The following is a 16,497-nucleotide window of genomic DNA, read 5'->3' as shown; positions in this document are numbered from 1 at the left end:
GGGCCTTTGGCCTGATCCAACATTGGATTCTCTTATGTTCTTACGTTAACCTTTTTTGGGGGGGGATGCATGGGTGTTTCTGATGGCCCAGGTACTCTGTGGGGCAGGTTTCTCCAAAGGTGTTCAAAGTAGCAGCTGTTCTTAAAGTGACTGGTCTCTCCAGTGCTTCTAGAGGAATTCCTAGCACTCCTCCATTTATTTCCTCAGCCCAGGCTTTACATGGATTCAGATAACCACGCTGTTAGCACAATCGCTAGGTTATCTTAATGGGTTTCCTGGACACAGTGCCGAGTTTCCTGGGATGAAAACAACAGAAACTAAGGGCACAGCAATACATATGACATAGACTTACTGTCCATAGTGAAATAATAATGGTTGGTGATAAGAGCTGTTAGAAGCCTTCCTGAATGTTTGGACACCTTAGTGGTGAATTAGACTGTGAAAGGACCACTGGAAATTGAAGTTTGATAAAGATTGTTCTCGAAACGAACGGCAAAACTCGAGAAGTTCGTCCCGTTCTGTACATCTTGTCGACACCCTGGTGTCTGGATGATGTCCACCTGTTGAAATTCAAGAATTATAAACAACATGGAAGTTGAGTTTCCTGGGATGACATGACCATACATAATGGTGGTGTTAACAAGTTGCATGCATTGACCCTTCACCAGGAAAACCAAGGCCTGATGTTGTATGTTGCCAGTGGAGGGACCTATCATGCTGGGGTGATAGAAAACCACTTCACCTACTCTGCACATCTGTTCCCCCGTGGTCAGCTTCCTTCAGACATTGCTGAGAACTGTGTGCAGCAACACTACAGTGAATCTCCTCTGTTGGGCTTTCCCCAGAGTTTCTACAGTTTCCAGAAGAGATGGAGACCTTCACCTCTGGGGGCACCACTATTGTCTGTAGAGCTGAGGTGCTCCATTTCAGGTGGCAGATTGTAGCATGCCGGTAAAGGTCAGAAAGGCTGTAAACTGCTTCATTATTATATTTTTACCGTTATTTGTGTGTGGGGTATCTCGTATTTATTTAAATCATTTTATGCCACCGTTCCACCCAGTTTAGGACCACCAGTGCTCTGGTGGTTTTGTTCTTTGGGTACTGAAGAATGCTGAAGAATATTAGCATGAAGCCACGGGAATCTTAAGAATGTAATATGAGCCCTGTTGGATCAGACCAGTGGTCCCTCTAGTCCAGCATCCTGTCTCACACAGTGGCCAACCCGTTCCTCTGGAGGGCCGACAACAGGGCAGAGAAGCCAAGGCCTTCCCCTGATGTTGCCTCCTGGCTCTGGGATTCAGAGGCTGATAGCCTCTGAACTAAAGGTTCACTCTAGTCACAACAAACCTTGTTGTTTCTAAACCTTTTAGTTGCATTTCTGCATTGGTAGCACCTGAAGTCATGCACACCAGGATAGTAAACAATAGGAGATGATTAATAAAAACCATATATTACCAATTCAAGGCAACAATTTTGTATTACTATACCATTTGGACTATCGTTTGGGCTGGTTTTAGGATTCTGAGGTCATGGTTTAGAGCTCTTAATGTTCACCTTTGTCCAAAGCAGCTTTTTAAATGGTTGCATCTGGGTCTGCTGCAAGTCCATTGTTTCCGCATTGTCGTTTTTTGTCACCTGTTTGTCCCTATTGCTTCAGGGTTCCCACCCCCCAATGTGTTCTGCTGTCTCTAGTAGTCCCAGAGGGAGCAAAAACACATGTGGAGAAGGGGGGGACACCCGACCCAAAGCAATAGGGACAAATGAGCGATAAAAATGACAATGCGGAAGTGGCTGTGAGTTCCAGTTTGGTGTAGTGGTTAAGTGCGCGGACTCTAATCTGGGAGAACCGGGTTTGATTCCCCACTCCTCCACTTGCACCTGCTGATGTGACCTTGGGTCAGTCACAAGCTCTGGCACAGCTGTCCTTGAAAAAGAGCAGTTTGTGTCAGAGCTCTCTCAGCCCCACCCACCTCACAGGGTGTCTGTTGTGGGGAGGGGGAGGGGAAGGAGTTTGTAAGCCGCTCTGAGACTCCAAATGAAGGGCGGGGTATAAATCCAATCTCTCCTCTCTTCTCTTCTTCTCTTCCTTGCTGGGATTTCAATTCTCAGGCATGTGGGGGGTCCGATTTGTATGGAGAGGGTGCTTAAGTCCTTTCGCATCCATTTTCCTGACCTGAAGGGGATGTGGAGAGGGGTTCTTTTCCCTCCACTGGGAAAACCCAAAATACCCCTTTAATTCATGTGGAGCCTCCACTGGGGCAGTTACAGTTTTGTGGGGAAAGACCGGGGAGCATAACTAACTTCTCTGTGTTGCACCCGTGGTCCTGAATTGAGCCCGTCCCATATATGCTTGGGCACTGAACTCCCAGCAGGAAGCTCTACACTCACATTGGATTGAAAATCCTTATGTTGAATCCAGGGACTGTATAACATAACTCTTGAGTCTGTGTTGTCTTTCAAGCCAGCCTTCCTGTCCCCCGGAATTGTTTTGACTAATTTTGGATTCTTATTTAACACTTTGAAATGCGAGAAGTGGGAAAACTGCACACCGCTCACTTGTTTTCATGGTAGCTTCTAAAGACTTTTGAAGTTGAGTGCGGTCTCTGATGTTCTTCTAGGTTGGTTTGGAGAAAGTGGCATCAAACGACACAAGATTGATTTACATGACGACTGGAGTTCTCCTTCAGAAAATAGTTGGGGGCAAAAGCCTTGCGGAGTTCACTCACATCTTCATAGACGAAGTAAGGTGTTTTTTTTTTTGGGGGGGGTAAAATTAAGGCTGCTTGATTTCTCCTTAGGTGATGCTTAAAAAAATCCATCTCTCTGCCACGCTACACAAAAGAGCATCACTCTGACAAATACTCGGACCTTCAAGCCTTAATGCTCTTAAAAAGCAAATGCCCATCATTTTCTAACATGTGTAAGGTTACATTAACCTCCAGGGGGGAGGGGGGACCCAAGTTCGAGTGTGAAGGAGGCAAATGTATTATGTGTGTGTGGGAGTTGTGTGTGTGTCCGTATTTCTTTTTTAAAATTGGAATGTCCCCAGGTATCAGGTATCTTCCAGATCATTTGTGTTCGGTAGCCAGTCTTCTTGAGACTGGAAATTTACATATTTGAATTTACAAGTTTATTATTAGAAACCCATTTGTGTTGCATCCTGCTATCTTGGAAACTGCTCTTTGGGGTGGTTTGAATCATTTAGCGTCAGCTGGCCCTGACTGGTAACGATTCCCTTGTAATTTCCACCCATTAGGTCTAGTCTTGCAATCTGGAGCAAGAGAGAATAGATGGAGCAGATCTATTCTTTCTTGCTTCGGATTGCAAGACTAGATCTAATGGGTGGAAATTACAAGGGAGTCGTTACCGGCTTAAATATCAGGAGAAACTTCCTAACTGTAAGAGTGGTTGAGCAGTGGAACAGTCTGCCTCGAGAGGTGGTGGATGCTCCTTCACTGGACGTTTTCAAGCGGAGGCTGGACGACCATCTTTCGGGTATGTTGTAGGTATGTAGGGCTATCTTTCAGCTGTGCTCCTGCAGAGTGCAAGGGGTTGGACTAGATGACCTTCAAGGTCCCTTCCAACTCTAACGTTCTATGATACTATGATTCTATGACCTGGATAGCCCAGGTTAGCCCAATCTTATCAGATCTCAGAAGCTAAGCTGGGTCGGCCCTGGCTAGTACGTGGATGGCAGACCACCAAGGAATACTAGGGCCATGACACAGAGGCAGGCAGTGGCAAACCACATCCGAACGTCTCTTGCCTTGAAAACCCTATGGGGTCGCCATAAGTCCGCTGTGACGTGACGGCGTTTTCCTCCACCACCGGCAGGATCTGGCTGTGCGCTAGTGGAAGGGGGAGTCTGCCGAGTCCACACAGGGCTTGTTGCTTTAGGAAAGAAATGGACATTCTTTGTTGTTAGAGAAATCCATACTGTGACAGGAAAGGCATTGTAGGTGTTCTAGCTCTCCATCTGACTACAGGATGGAGAGAGATTCCGAGAGCGACTGCTCTCATGGAAGTCAGAGAGTGAGAGGCGTGGACAGGAAGTGAAGTCCACATGATAAGCATTCTGGGTAAGGAAAGGAGGCAGTAGAATAGACAAGGAGGAAGAACGCAGAGGGGTCTGCCCTGTCCCCCTTATTAGCTCTACTGTCCTCTCTGGAGAACTGGTGTACTTGATGGTTCTTCACTTCCAACAAAATCAACAGTAATATTGCAGTAACAACCGCCAGCCAAACACACAGCTGCCAGTTCCTCACCACCCTACCCATATTGTTTAAAAGCACATTGTTGTTAGCCGGTCAATCCATAATTACAATGCAGGGCAGGTCTGTGTGGGAGAAAGTAATTCTATTAGTACTATTGGTGCGATTCGAATAATATATTTTCAGATTAAGTGCAGACTTTGTACAGAAGATCCTGAAAGCTCCTTCCTCTTCTGCACATCAATGGGCGTTTATAAATGGTCACCAAAGCAAAAAGTTACAGTTGCCCTGGTGCAGTCAACATAGTTGGTTTTCTAACCTGGGGTCTGAGGCAGTCTTTAATTATTTACAAGCTCTGGTTTAAAGCTAACGTTAATGTAGGTGCACACCATGGTTGGGGAAACTGTGACCTCTGCATATTAAATTGGGCTCTGAGCATTAAAGCAAGCTGACTTTCTACTTCTGTTCTCTGTTTATTGTTTTTAGGTGCACGAGCGCACGGAAGACATGGATTTCTTGCTGTTGGTGGTTCGTAAATTGTTGCGCACCAATTCACGATTTGTGAAGGTGAGCGGGAAATGGATTTTGGATTAATCCTCAATCTGATCATAGCAGCTATGCAAATATCACCCCTTCGATCCTAAAACCAGAGGTGACCTCGAATCTCATGTGAAAATCAGAGCGTTTCAGCTCATCATTTTGTAACTTTAAGATCTCACCTCACATTGTGTATGTATTGTCTCTGGACCAATTTGTGAACTGTTTTTTGTTTGCAGTTGGGCTGAAAATAAGGGGTGTTACCAATGAGGGATGTGAATGGGTTGGATGAGTTTGGTCCAGAGCTGCGGCGAGCCAACTGGGAATACATAGTTAATATAGCAGAATTTCCCCAGTCATAGAAGCATGATATTGTGTGCAGCAAATAAAACTCCCAAGAAGTATATTGTAAAAGTAAAGGTTACATTTATTGAGATAGATTCAGTTCATATCCATGTTGCAGTTGAAAGGAATGGGAGAAACCTGATCTTAAAGATATTAATCCTTATCACAAGTGGCCTGATAATCCAGTGTCACATATGTGGGAGTGTGAGGTCACTGTTCTCCAGTAGTCCAGTGTGGGGCAGTCTCAACTCTTGGGAGAAGCTCCTCCCTATAGGCAGGCAGGGTCACCAATCTTTGTGCAATTCCTGGCGGGTAGGGGCTTCTCTCTCAGGTCCCAGTCTTTGGCCCTGTTTCAAGGCAGATAGATGTTGTTGGCTGTGCTCTGAGTGCCACAATTCCTGTTCTCCTTTTTAGTTTTTTCTTCTTCTCATATCTTTGTCTTCTCTTCTGTTTCCTTTATGGGGAGATCGACCAGGGAGTGGGAAGGATGTCCCCCCCACACACACACACCAAGTTTGATTGGCAGCAGAAGGAACGAGGAGCCATTTGCAGCTGTGGGCATTCTTCCCCTTCCCCCAGCTCCTCCATCCACCAGGATCTCCCAGCCGTGGGGTCTCCAGCCTTTAGGGGTTTTATTCTGTCTTTTTTATAGTGCCAAAAAAAAGAACAGTGGCACGAGGGCCATTTTAGACCTCAAATGGCTAAACAGGAGGATAAGAAAGAAGAAAACCCTCAAGTCCATATTATCCATCCATCCCGAAAGCAGATTTTGTGGCATCAATAGATCTGTCAGAGGTTTACTTGCACATCTCAGTTCGGGAATCACATCAGAGGTTCCTGCGCTTTTCATACGACGGACTCGGGTTTCAGTACCAGGCTCTTCCCTTTGGCCTCAAAACAGCACCAAGAGTGTTCACCAAAGTCTGGGTTTCACTGATGGTACACCTAAGAACCCAGGGAGTCTCCCATCTTCCCATATTTGGATGGTATTTTAATCAGGTCCCCCTCTCATCAACAGGGGATGGAGGATGTACGTCGAACCGTCTCATGCCTCCAGGATCATGGGTTCATCATCAGCTGGGAGAAAAGCTGCTTGTCTCCATCTTAGAGGGTCCCTCCACCTAGGGGTTGTAATAGACACGGCTCAGGACCAATGTTCCCTCTAAGCTGTGGAGTCTTGTGAGCAAAAATTCTACTTTATGAGCTACTGGCATTAAAGTTGTGAGCAAGTGATTTTGGGTACTGCATGAATTAGTTTGCTCTAAAGCCATCCTTACTGAGCTAAGACAAAAATGTGTGAGCCAGAGGCCAAAAAACTGTGAGCTAGCTCACACTAACTCAGCTTAGAGGGAACACTGCTCAGGACAGAGTTTTCCTATTGCAGGAGAAACAGGAGAAGATTCTAGCTTCAATACAGGAGCTCACTCGTCAGTCCCAAGTGGAGGTAATGTCCCTGGCAAGGCTTCTAGGGAAGATGGTATCCTGTCAGGATGTTTTCCCGTGGTCCCGGCTTCATGCTTGTCCACTCCAAAGGTTCGTTCTGCCCGTCCAGGATGTTATAGCAAACAACCGGCAGTTCGGGCTAGTTCAGATCCCTGATTGAGGAACTCCAGTGGTGGACAAAATCTTCCAGGTTTCTGGAGGGCACTCTGCTCTGGGAACCAAAGAGGATGATGATGCCAGGCTTACCAGTTGGGAGGCCCACTCACAAACGAGACTGGCTCAGGTCATCTGGTCTTGGGAAGAGTCGTCACAAAGCAGCAACCTTCTGGAGCTCAGGGCAATAAGGCTAGGGCTGTTGTCTCCTAACAGGGCAGCACGTCCTAGTTCCCATGGACAATATGACAGCCACGTCCTATGTCAGCCACCAGGGGAGGTACCAAATCCAGGATACTCCGTGCTGAGGCAAAGGTGATTGTGCAGTGGGGCACATCTGAGGTCAATCAAGGCTGTTCACATGGCTGGACAGGACAACACATTCGCGAACTGGCTCAGTCGGAGGGCTCTAAACCAAGCAGAATGGATGCTGAACAAGGCCACCTTCTAGTGGATATGCCACAAGTTCGGCGTGGTGGAAGTGGACCTTTTTGCGACGGAGCAAAACTGCCAAGTTCCATGGTTCATCTCAGGGACAAGGTCTCCACAAGCCATAGGGGTAGGTGCCCTAATCTGCGACTGGCCGAATCAGCTGCTGTATGCTTTTCCCTCCCATGCAGTTAATCCAAAGGGTGATCCAGAGAATCATAGCCCTCAAGGTGGAAGTACTGCTAGTTGCTCCATTTTGGCCATGGAGGTCCTGTCTATTATGGAGCAGTGTTGTCACCCATTCAGGAAAGACTTTCTTTGCCAGGGATGTCTCGTTCACTCTCCCAGCCCAGATTGCTAAGCTTCACAGCCTGGAGGTTGAGGGGCTGCAATTCGAAGAAATAGGATACCTGGCTAAAGTTATTAACACTCTGATAGCTTCCAGGGAAGGTTCCACTAACAGGCTTTATGATAACGCATGCCAGGTCTTCCAGTCATGGTGTTCCAATCACGGGCTAGAGCCCCTTATAGCTAAAGCCGGAGACGTTCACTCCTTCTTGAAAGAAGGTCTTAGTACTAGTACACTGAAAGGGCAGGTGGCAGCCAGTGTTCCCTCTAAGGTGAGTTAGTGTGAGCTAGCTCACAGGTTTTTAGCCTCCGGCTCACACATTTTTGTCTTGGCTCAGGAAGGAGGGCTCCAGAGCAAACTAATTTATGCAGTAGCCAAACTGCTCGCTCACAACTTTAATGCCAGTAGCTCACAAAGTAGGATGTTTGCTCACAAGACTCCACAGCTTAGAGGGAACACTGGCCATTTCCGCCATCATGGGAACTAAGAAAGGGAGGATCTTATCCCAGCAGCCTCATGTTAGGAGGTTTCTAAGGGGCACGTCCTTGATCAGTCCACTTCAGGCTTATCACTCCCTTCATGGAGCCTGAATGTAGGGTCCACGGCTCTCTCCCAGACTCCATTTGAGCCAGTGGCCACTTGTCCTCTCAAAGAGTTCACTTTTAAAACCATCTTTCTAGTCAGTATCCCTTAAGCCAGGAGGGTGTCAGAACGTAGAGCTCTCTCCATGGACAAAGAGCTCTGTGTCTTCCGCAACGATAGGGTAGTGCTCCGTCCAGACCTGGTCTTTGTCTTCTGTCTTCTGCCTTTCGTAGGTTGGAGGACCTGATTCTCCCCTCTTTCTGCCCTAGTCCGAAGCAGCCTCAGGAGAAGGAGTGGCGTTGTTTGGATGTTAAGAGGGCCCTGAGCTTCTGCCTTAATAGGACTAAGCCCTTTCGTACGACTGACACTGTGTTTGTCTCTTTCAGGAAGGCTTCCCTAGGGCACAGGGTCTCTCCTTCTGCCATTAGTAGGTGGGCTAGGGGCTGTATCCTTCTCATTTACAGGTCCACAGGTCTAGACCCTCCTCCGGATGTGACGGCACACTCCCTCAGGGAGGTGGCAACCTTTGCAGCCTACAGAGTCTGCCCACTTCGTCACCAGGCACTACAGGATCGATACATTAGCCTCTGCAGAGGCTGACTTTGGAAGAACGGTCCTACAGCATGCCTTCTCGGTCTAAGAGCTGAGTCTCTTCCCTCCCCTGGGGCAGGCACACTGCTTTTCTGTGTCCCAGAAGTTGAGACTGCCCCACCCTGGACCACTGGAGAATGGAAGATCTGTCTCACTTACCATGAATCTTCCTTCTCGGTGGTGCAGGGGCGGAGCCAGTCTCCTCCCACCAAGAAGAGAAGAAGAAGAAGTGATTGGATTTATACCCCGCCCGTCACTCGGAGTCTCAGAGCAGCTTACAAACTCCTTTCCCTCCCACTCCCCACAACAGGCACCCTGTGAGTCAGGTGGGGGCTGAGCGAGCTCTTTTGAGGACTGACCTTTCAAGGACAGCTCTTGTCAGAACTATGGCTTGCCCAAGGTCATCCAGCAGCTTCAAGTGGAGGAGTGGGGAATCAATCCTGGTTGTCCCAGATTAGAGTCCGCGCACTTAACCACTACACCAGACCACTACACCTAAAGGTAGAATTCTTGATGCTAAAGGTAGAATTCTTGATGCTAAAGGTAGAATTCTTGATGCCTGCTCTTGGAACATCCTTCCTCTTCCAGTGAGGTTCTCTGTGAGTTGTTTCTACAGTATGTTTGTGCCTCCGCACTGCTATGTTGTTTTTTCTCAACTTTCAGTCGGAGGTTCTTTCTTGGTTTTTTGTATAAATGTTTGGGAGTGGGGGTGATACTGCTTTAGGAACCAGACTGGGATCCAAGAGGGAAGCCCCTCCCTTCCAGGAACCACACAAAGATTGGCATCCCTGCCTGCCTATAGGGAGGAGCTTCTCCCAGAAGTTGAGAATGCCCCACCCCTGGACCACTGAGAAGGAAGATTCGCGGTGAGACAAGTCTTCTGTTTCTACAGGAGAGGCCTGTAGAGACACGTGACTCCATGAAGAGCCATCTTAGGGTTGCCAGGTCCTCCCTGGCCACCAGCGGGGTGTGTGGGGATGTTGCCAGATCTAGGTTGGGAAAACTCCTGGAGATTTGGGGATGGAGCCTGGGGCCTACAGGGACATCAGTGGTATACAGTACTGTAGAGTCTGCTTCCCAAAGCATTTTCTTCAAAGAGCTAATCTCTGCAGTGTGGAGATGAGTTGTAATTCTGGGGGATCCCCAGGTCCCACCCGGAATCTGGTGTCCCCAAGTCATATGAAGAATGAGAGAGACCTCAGAGAGAAGGGGGGGGTCAAAGGGCAGCTTTTAGGTTAACACAGAGAGAGAGAGAGAGAGAGAGAGATTGGATTTATACCCCACCCTTCACTACCCAAAGGTGTCTCAGAGCGGCTTACAAACTCCTTTCCCTTCCCCTCCCCACAACAGACACCCTGTGAGGTAGGTGGGGCTGAGAGAGCTCTGACAGAAACTGCTCTTTTTCAAGTACAGCTGTGCCAGAACTATGGCTTGCCCAAGGTCATCCAGCCAGGTGCAAGTGGAGGAGTGGGGAATCAAACCCGGTTCTCCCAGATTAGAGTCCGCGCACTTAACCACTACACCAAACTGGCATCCCATTAAGGAGATGACATTTATATACACTTGGAGCAATGTGGCACCCCCCCCCCCCAGTGTCCAGGCACGCTGAGTTGCTTACTCCAATACAAATCTCCATAGCCATGGAAGCTTGCTGGGTGACCTTGAGCCAGTGGCAGTCTCTTGACCTAACCTACCTCACAGGATGGTTGTATGGTTAAAATGGAGGAGGGGGAAAGCCAGTTTACATCTCCTTGAGCTCCTTGGTATAAAATTGTAGTAAATGAACTCTGCCTTTTCTGTATGTGTCCAGACATGCAGGTATCTTGTATGTCATTAGCTGACCAAGGATTACAGAATCCAGACGGATCTTGTCCACCTTCCCTTAAGGATATGAGAATTCGATGGGCCCTATTCTGAGAGCTTTTCTTTAAAATTGCCCTGTGAAGCCCACCAGGCAACTTGCTTTCCCCCCCTTTCTGCTTTGCTGTTTCTGCTGCCTCCTGCTGCTAACTACTATCTGTTGTCCTCCAGCCAAAAAGGGGATCACAGTTGCATTCCAGCCTGTTTCGGCAGAAGAGCACAACTGGGATTACCCCGCAGTGGTGTTTGCTCATAGGGGAAGGAGGGGTGACATGGTAAATGTTTTGCTCTGGGGGCCTGCCATTATATGTCTGTGTGGTTTATTGCACAAAAATGTTTCAGGTTTATTATTATTTATTATTATAGTCGTACACACACACACGTGTCGTTAGGGTATGCCATGAGCATGGATTTTTAAGGGAGCCCCAGGTTTTGCTTTTGCAGTAAGTAGCAGTAAAATGGGAATATGGAACTGACACAACTAGCAGCAGTCTCATGTATGGGTGAAATATTGCACTCTCTTTTTTAAAGGGCCATATTTGGTTCTCTACTGAGGCACCTTTGCCTCTGAAGCCATAGGCCATAGGTTTCAGACCTCTGGGCTGTGCACTGAATTCCCTTCTGAATCCAGAAGATGCTTACCGATGCGTTTCCCCCCCCTTGTATTAACTTGGACTTTGTAATTGTAAATCAAGAAGGCAATTCAGATTTTCTTCCTCAGTGGCATTAACTTCGTCCTGGAAATTCAGTGAATCGTCATAATTCAGGGTTGCTGGTTTCTATTTTTCTTTTCTTTTCAGGTGATTCTAATGTCTGCAACCATCAACTGTCAAGAGTTTGCTGACTATTTTGCTGTTCCAGTTCGCAACAGACTATGTCCTGCCTACATGTTTGAAGTAGAAGGCAAGCCCCATGCAATCGAAGAATATTATCTGGATGACTTGAAGCCGATCTTCAGTCACATCAGGGTATGGCAAAGAATTAACATCGATTTCTGCTCCCCTACTCTTTGGCCATTGACTGCCGAATTATATTGGGTGCCCCCTTCTGTGTTATCTGTCTTTTATCAATTTACGTCTTTCCTTTCATGTCTTTGGTGCATCTAGATGTTGTGTGCAAACTGCATAGCTTTAAATCCCAGTCACTTTACGGTATTGACTGGGATCAGAGAATGGTGTGGTGTGGTATCTGGCAGGCAGAGTAAAGGATTAAAGACATTTTTCTTCTCTACAGAGTCCCTTTAATAGTTTTACATCTTGTTTGTTGCCTGAATAGGGCTTAAGTATTATATTTTATATCAGAGGTCCCCAGTGTGTTGACAATGGGCACCACAGCGCCCACTGATACCTTTCCTGGGGTCCACCAAGTGTTTTTAGAACGTGAGCAGGGCCATGTATTTTGTTTGTCCCCAGAATGCTTGCTTGCTTCTTCCCACTCTTCCTGAGAACCAGCGTGGTGTAGTGGTTAAGAGAGAGGCAGACTCTAATCTGGAGAACCGGGTTTGATTCCCCACTTCTCCTCCACAGGGAGCCTACTGGGTGACCTTAGGCCAGTCACTGTTCTTTCAGAACTCTTTCAGCCCCACCTGCCTCACAAGGTGACTGTTGTGGGGAAAGGAAGGGAAAGCGATTGTAAACTGCTTTGAGGTAGAGAAAAATGAGGTATAGAAACCAACTCCTCCTCCTCCCTCTCTCTCTCATCATGTAACTTCCTAAATTCTTTAATTAATTTATTTATTATTTCTATTTATATCCCGCCTTGCCGGACACACTGACTCAAGGCGGCTAACAGGGTTAAAATAACGTAAACAATACAGAGATAAAACAGTTAAAAATACAAGACCGGTTAAAACAGCAGCCGTTACAGATAAAAACCAACAGATGATGGCGATAATCCAAATCGTACCCAATGATGGGAGTAGCATCCAGCAAGGTCTCAGGCCAGAAGATGTTCTAAGTTTCAAGCCAGAATACGTTCCAGGGCACATTCATCAGTGGCAGCTCCTAATGGGTGGAAGAGCTCCGTTTTACAGGCCCTGCGGAACTGTCCTCCAGGAGCTCATTCTGATGTCCTCCAGGAGCTCATTCCACCAATATGGGGCCGCCACTGAGAAAGCCCTGGCTCTGGTGATATTCAGCCTGGCTTCTTTCAGTCCAGGGAGGGTCAAGCGGTGTTGCGACCCTGACCTCAGTGCTCTCTGGGGCACATGTGGGGAAAGGCAGTCCCTCAAGTAGGCAGGCCCCTGACCATATAGGGCTTTAAAGGTTAAAACCAGCCCCTTGAACGGAATCTGGAACGCTATAGGCAGCCAGTGCCGACTGCCGACACTCCCTGCATGTTTCTTTTCTTTATTCTCTGAGCCAGCTACGACATATTGGCTGCCTTCAGATTTTTCCTCCACTGCCCCTTATGCACAAAGTGCTGAAATGGCAAACCAGGAATTCAGTAAGCCACAATTTGTTGTGACATCCAAATCTAGGAGTTTGAACAAATTGCTCTTTTGTTTCTTGCTTATGGACCAGGATTCTAAAGCAAGTTTAAAGCTCAATTCTGTCAAGTCTCCCTATACTTTGGATCATTCTGATAAGAAAAAAAACGGCCCCACTGGTTGACGACCTGATGGCACCTGGGTTTTGGCCACTGTGTGACAGAGTGTTGGACTGGATGGACCACTGGCCTGATCCAACATTGGCTTCTCTGACATTATTAAATAGACACTGGTTTGGCTTTGTGTCTGGAGTTGTTCAGGAAACCCTCTCAAGCGCATTGCCTGAATTGAGAACCGGAGAGGCGAGCTGTTCAAAAGGAGCAAACCAGTTTCTCAGAAACCTCTTTTTGGTGGTTTAGTTTTATCTGCAAAATAAAGGTTTCTAGACTGTTGAGCACAACTTGTAAAATGGTCTGGAGGAGATGTGACTCAGTGGAAGAGTATCTGCTTTGCATGCGGAAGGCCCCAGGTTCAATCCCAGGCATCTCCTGTTAAAAGGACCAGGCAATAGGTGATGTGATAAACCTCTGCCCTGAGACCCTGGAGAGCTACTTTCAGTCTGAGGAGATGATATTGACCTTGATGGACCAAGGGTCTGATTCAGTATAATAGTGGTTAAGTGCGCGGACTCTTATCTGGGAGAACCGGGTTTGATTCCCCACTCCTCCACTTGCACCTGCTGATGTGACCTTGGGTCAGTTACAAGCTCTGGCACAGCTGTTCTTGAAAAAGAGCAGTTTGTGTCAGAGCTTTCTCAGCCCCACCCACCTCACAGGGTGTCTGTTGTGGGGAGGGGAAGGGAAAGGAGTTTGTAAGCCGCTCTGAGACTCCCAAGTGAAGGGCGGGGTATAAATCCAATCTCTTCTCTTTTCTCTCTTCTCTTCATGTGTTCACATCATGCACAGAGTATTCTTTTGAGGGCCTTGTTAGAAGGAGGAGTTACAGATGCTTTTAATGCCTGAAATGGCTTTTGGTTATCTGCAATCTGACTCGATTCCTATCCTTAACAAAACACAAACAATCTGTTTCCTAGAAGTGTGGAGTGCTGTGTGTCTGTGATATCACAAAGGTGCAAATTGCAGATTTCCCCCTCTGCATCCTTAAAATCTCTCTTAATTGGGGTTTAAAAAGATCTAGATTGTCAGTCTAATGTGAATTTATCAGTGAATTGATTAATTTAGTGGAAGGGAAGGGGCATCAGGGGATGCATTAGCTTACACACGCAATGACAATCAAAAATATGCTAATGGGCTTCTGTAGCTGTTGGAAATCCTGATATATGTTTTTTTAAAAATGAAACCTCGAGAAATCCTCTTGTTATAACAATTGCTTGTCAGAGTTCGTATAAGCACTAGTGGTATGTCAACTCCCATGTACAGTACGGAGGAAGAGATTATATAATATCTGTTGTCTGTGAAAGATTCTTGATGATGGGGGGGTTACTAAAAGAGACCAAGGAAGTTGCCTTTCGATCAGGTTAGATTTGTCAGTTGCACTTCTGTTTCTGTAGTCAGTGGTGCGCAGTACCTTCCCCCCCCACACACACACACCATGACAGCGTGTAAGAGTCTTGATCCTTCTGATTTTATTTTTCTTTTAAGATCGCACGTATTTCTTTTTATTTTAAAGGATTTTATTGAACATTTAGCATCAGATACAAAGACAAACCAGTGACAATAAACTGTCGTATGCCGAATACCTAATATCGCATTACAAAATTCAAATAGAAAGAATATGTACTTCACAATAAAGTAGGTCTCAATACCACAAAAAAATTAAGCCACAAATAATTATGCCTATCAGGAGAAAGATGGTGTCAAAGGGTCACTGCAAATAATCAAGTATCAGTTAATTAATGTAGTAAAGCACCTGTAACACAATTCTGATCAAAAGGGTTTTTGTTTTGAGCAATAAAATTTAAAACAGGGTACCAGAAATCATAATCATAGATCGGACATATTTCAGTGTTAATTCTCTGAGGATTTAAAAAAACAACACCTTCCTACTCTATTTTCATCCCTCTCCTGTGTCCCCCCCCCCCCTCCTGGCGACATCCTTTTTGCTCGTTTAGCAGGGAAGAACAAATGCAACGGTACAGGCGGTTGTGTTTGTACCTTAGGGCAACTCAGGAACAGTGAAATACATTGGAGGGGGAAGGGGGGAAACCCTTGGAATTCCTAAGAAAAAGGAGGCGGAGAGCTTTGTTTGCAGTCATGCATCAAAGGTTTTGCCGTTTTAAACAGCATTGGATCAGCTTGTGTGGCAGAATGTTTTGAAAAGTCAGGCAGAGGATGGCTTTGATGCCAACTGGGGAACGGAAGGGTTGATAACTTTTTTAAATGACCTTTCCTTCCTTTCCCCACAATTTAAAAAAAGAAAAAGAAATCAGAGAAATAAATTTCAGTGTATTACAATCACTATCCAATATACTATTAAAAAAGAAATTCACTAAAATACAGAGTTAATTTTAATTTGGATGATTGTAATCAGAGGTCATTTCGGGGGGGATCGCAGTTCCCCCGGGTGAGGTATGGGGGGCGGGGCACATGATGAAGCCCCGCCCCCTGCTTCTGGCCGCCCCGCTTCCGGCCCTCATTCAGCCAGGAGGAGGCAGGAGAAGAGGGAAGAGGGTAAGTTGCTCCCTCCCTGCCTCTCCCCACCCCTGCCTGCCTGGGGCCAGGGAGGGCCTTCGCGGGGCTTCCTTGCACTCCCGCCGGCCTTGCAGGTCCACCGCCGGGCCCCTTATGGGGCTCAGCAGTGGAGCTGCAAGGCCAGCGGCGGCGGCCGGGACCGTTGGGGGCGGGGTGTGTGGCCTTATGACACACTTCCGGTGATGTCAGGGGGTGTGACATATGCTAATGAGTTATGCTAATGAGTTCCCCTAGCTCTTTTTCTACGAAATGACCCCTGATTGTAATATAATGCATTGGAATTTATTTCTCTGATCTGGTGACAGAGGAGGCTTACACTGCTCAACCATTCACCTTTCCTCAAAGAAAAACTCGCTGTTAATTACCTCCATGCTGGAGAGGAGATAAATGGAGCGTAACAAAAATGGAAGGATACTTTTACGCAATCAGTCTCCTGTTTTGACATAGTAGTTAAATCCAAAACTTGTTATAACATATATATATATATGTTCAGTTTTTGCATCTGTTAAAACATCATTATGTTGTGTGCTAATTTAGGGTGCGGTCACACTGTCCTTTTGATCGGGATTCGCCGCCGTTTCCTCCCACATTTAAAGTTTCTGTTCACATGCGCCAATCTGCCTCCCACGCCGAAGCAGGCTCACTCTCGCAATGGTCGCGGGTTTTCCTGACCCCAGGAAAATCGAGTACTTTCCTGGCTCTCGCGCTTTGAACGCACGATTTCACCTATATGGACAGCCCTCTTTCGCAATGATTGCAAATAGGGCCGTCTGACCGCTCTCCTTTAAAAAAAAAAATGTCAGTGCTTACAGCATCCTGGTGGAGGCGGGAGCGAGAGGTGGGGGCTCTGGCAGCCTG

The 16,497-nt window shown here is 46.8% G+C and overlaps 1 protein-coding gene across 1 annotated transcript in view; it reads left to right on the top strand.

The window, feature by feature from the left end:
- TDRD9 (tudor domain containing 9) overlaps nt 1-16,497 on the top strand; it is a 172,677-nt gene that overhangs the window by 53,729 nt on the left and 102,451 nt on the right. Inside the window, 3 exon segments of the mRNA XM_015417791.1 lie at nt 2,619-2,741; nt 4,698-4,778; nt 11,301-11,468. Of these exon segments, the coding sequence (XP_015273277.1) occupies nt 2,619-2,741; nt 4,698-4,778; nt 11,301-11,468 (372 nt within the window).

This window comes from Gekko japonicus, unplaced genomic scaffold, assembly GCF_001447785.1.
Source record: "Gekko japonicus isolate JY-2015 unplaced genomic scaffold, Gekko_japonicus_V1.1 scaffold270, whole genome shotgun sequence".
NCBI classification, from domain to species: domain Eukaryota; kingdom Metazoa; phylum Chordata; class Lepidosauria; order Squamata; family Gekkonidae; genus Gekko; species Gekko japonicus.
Note: the sequence above shows the minus strand (reverse complement) of the source record. Positions and strands in the feature narration are given on the sequence as shown.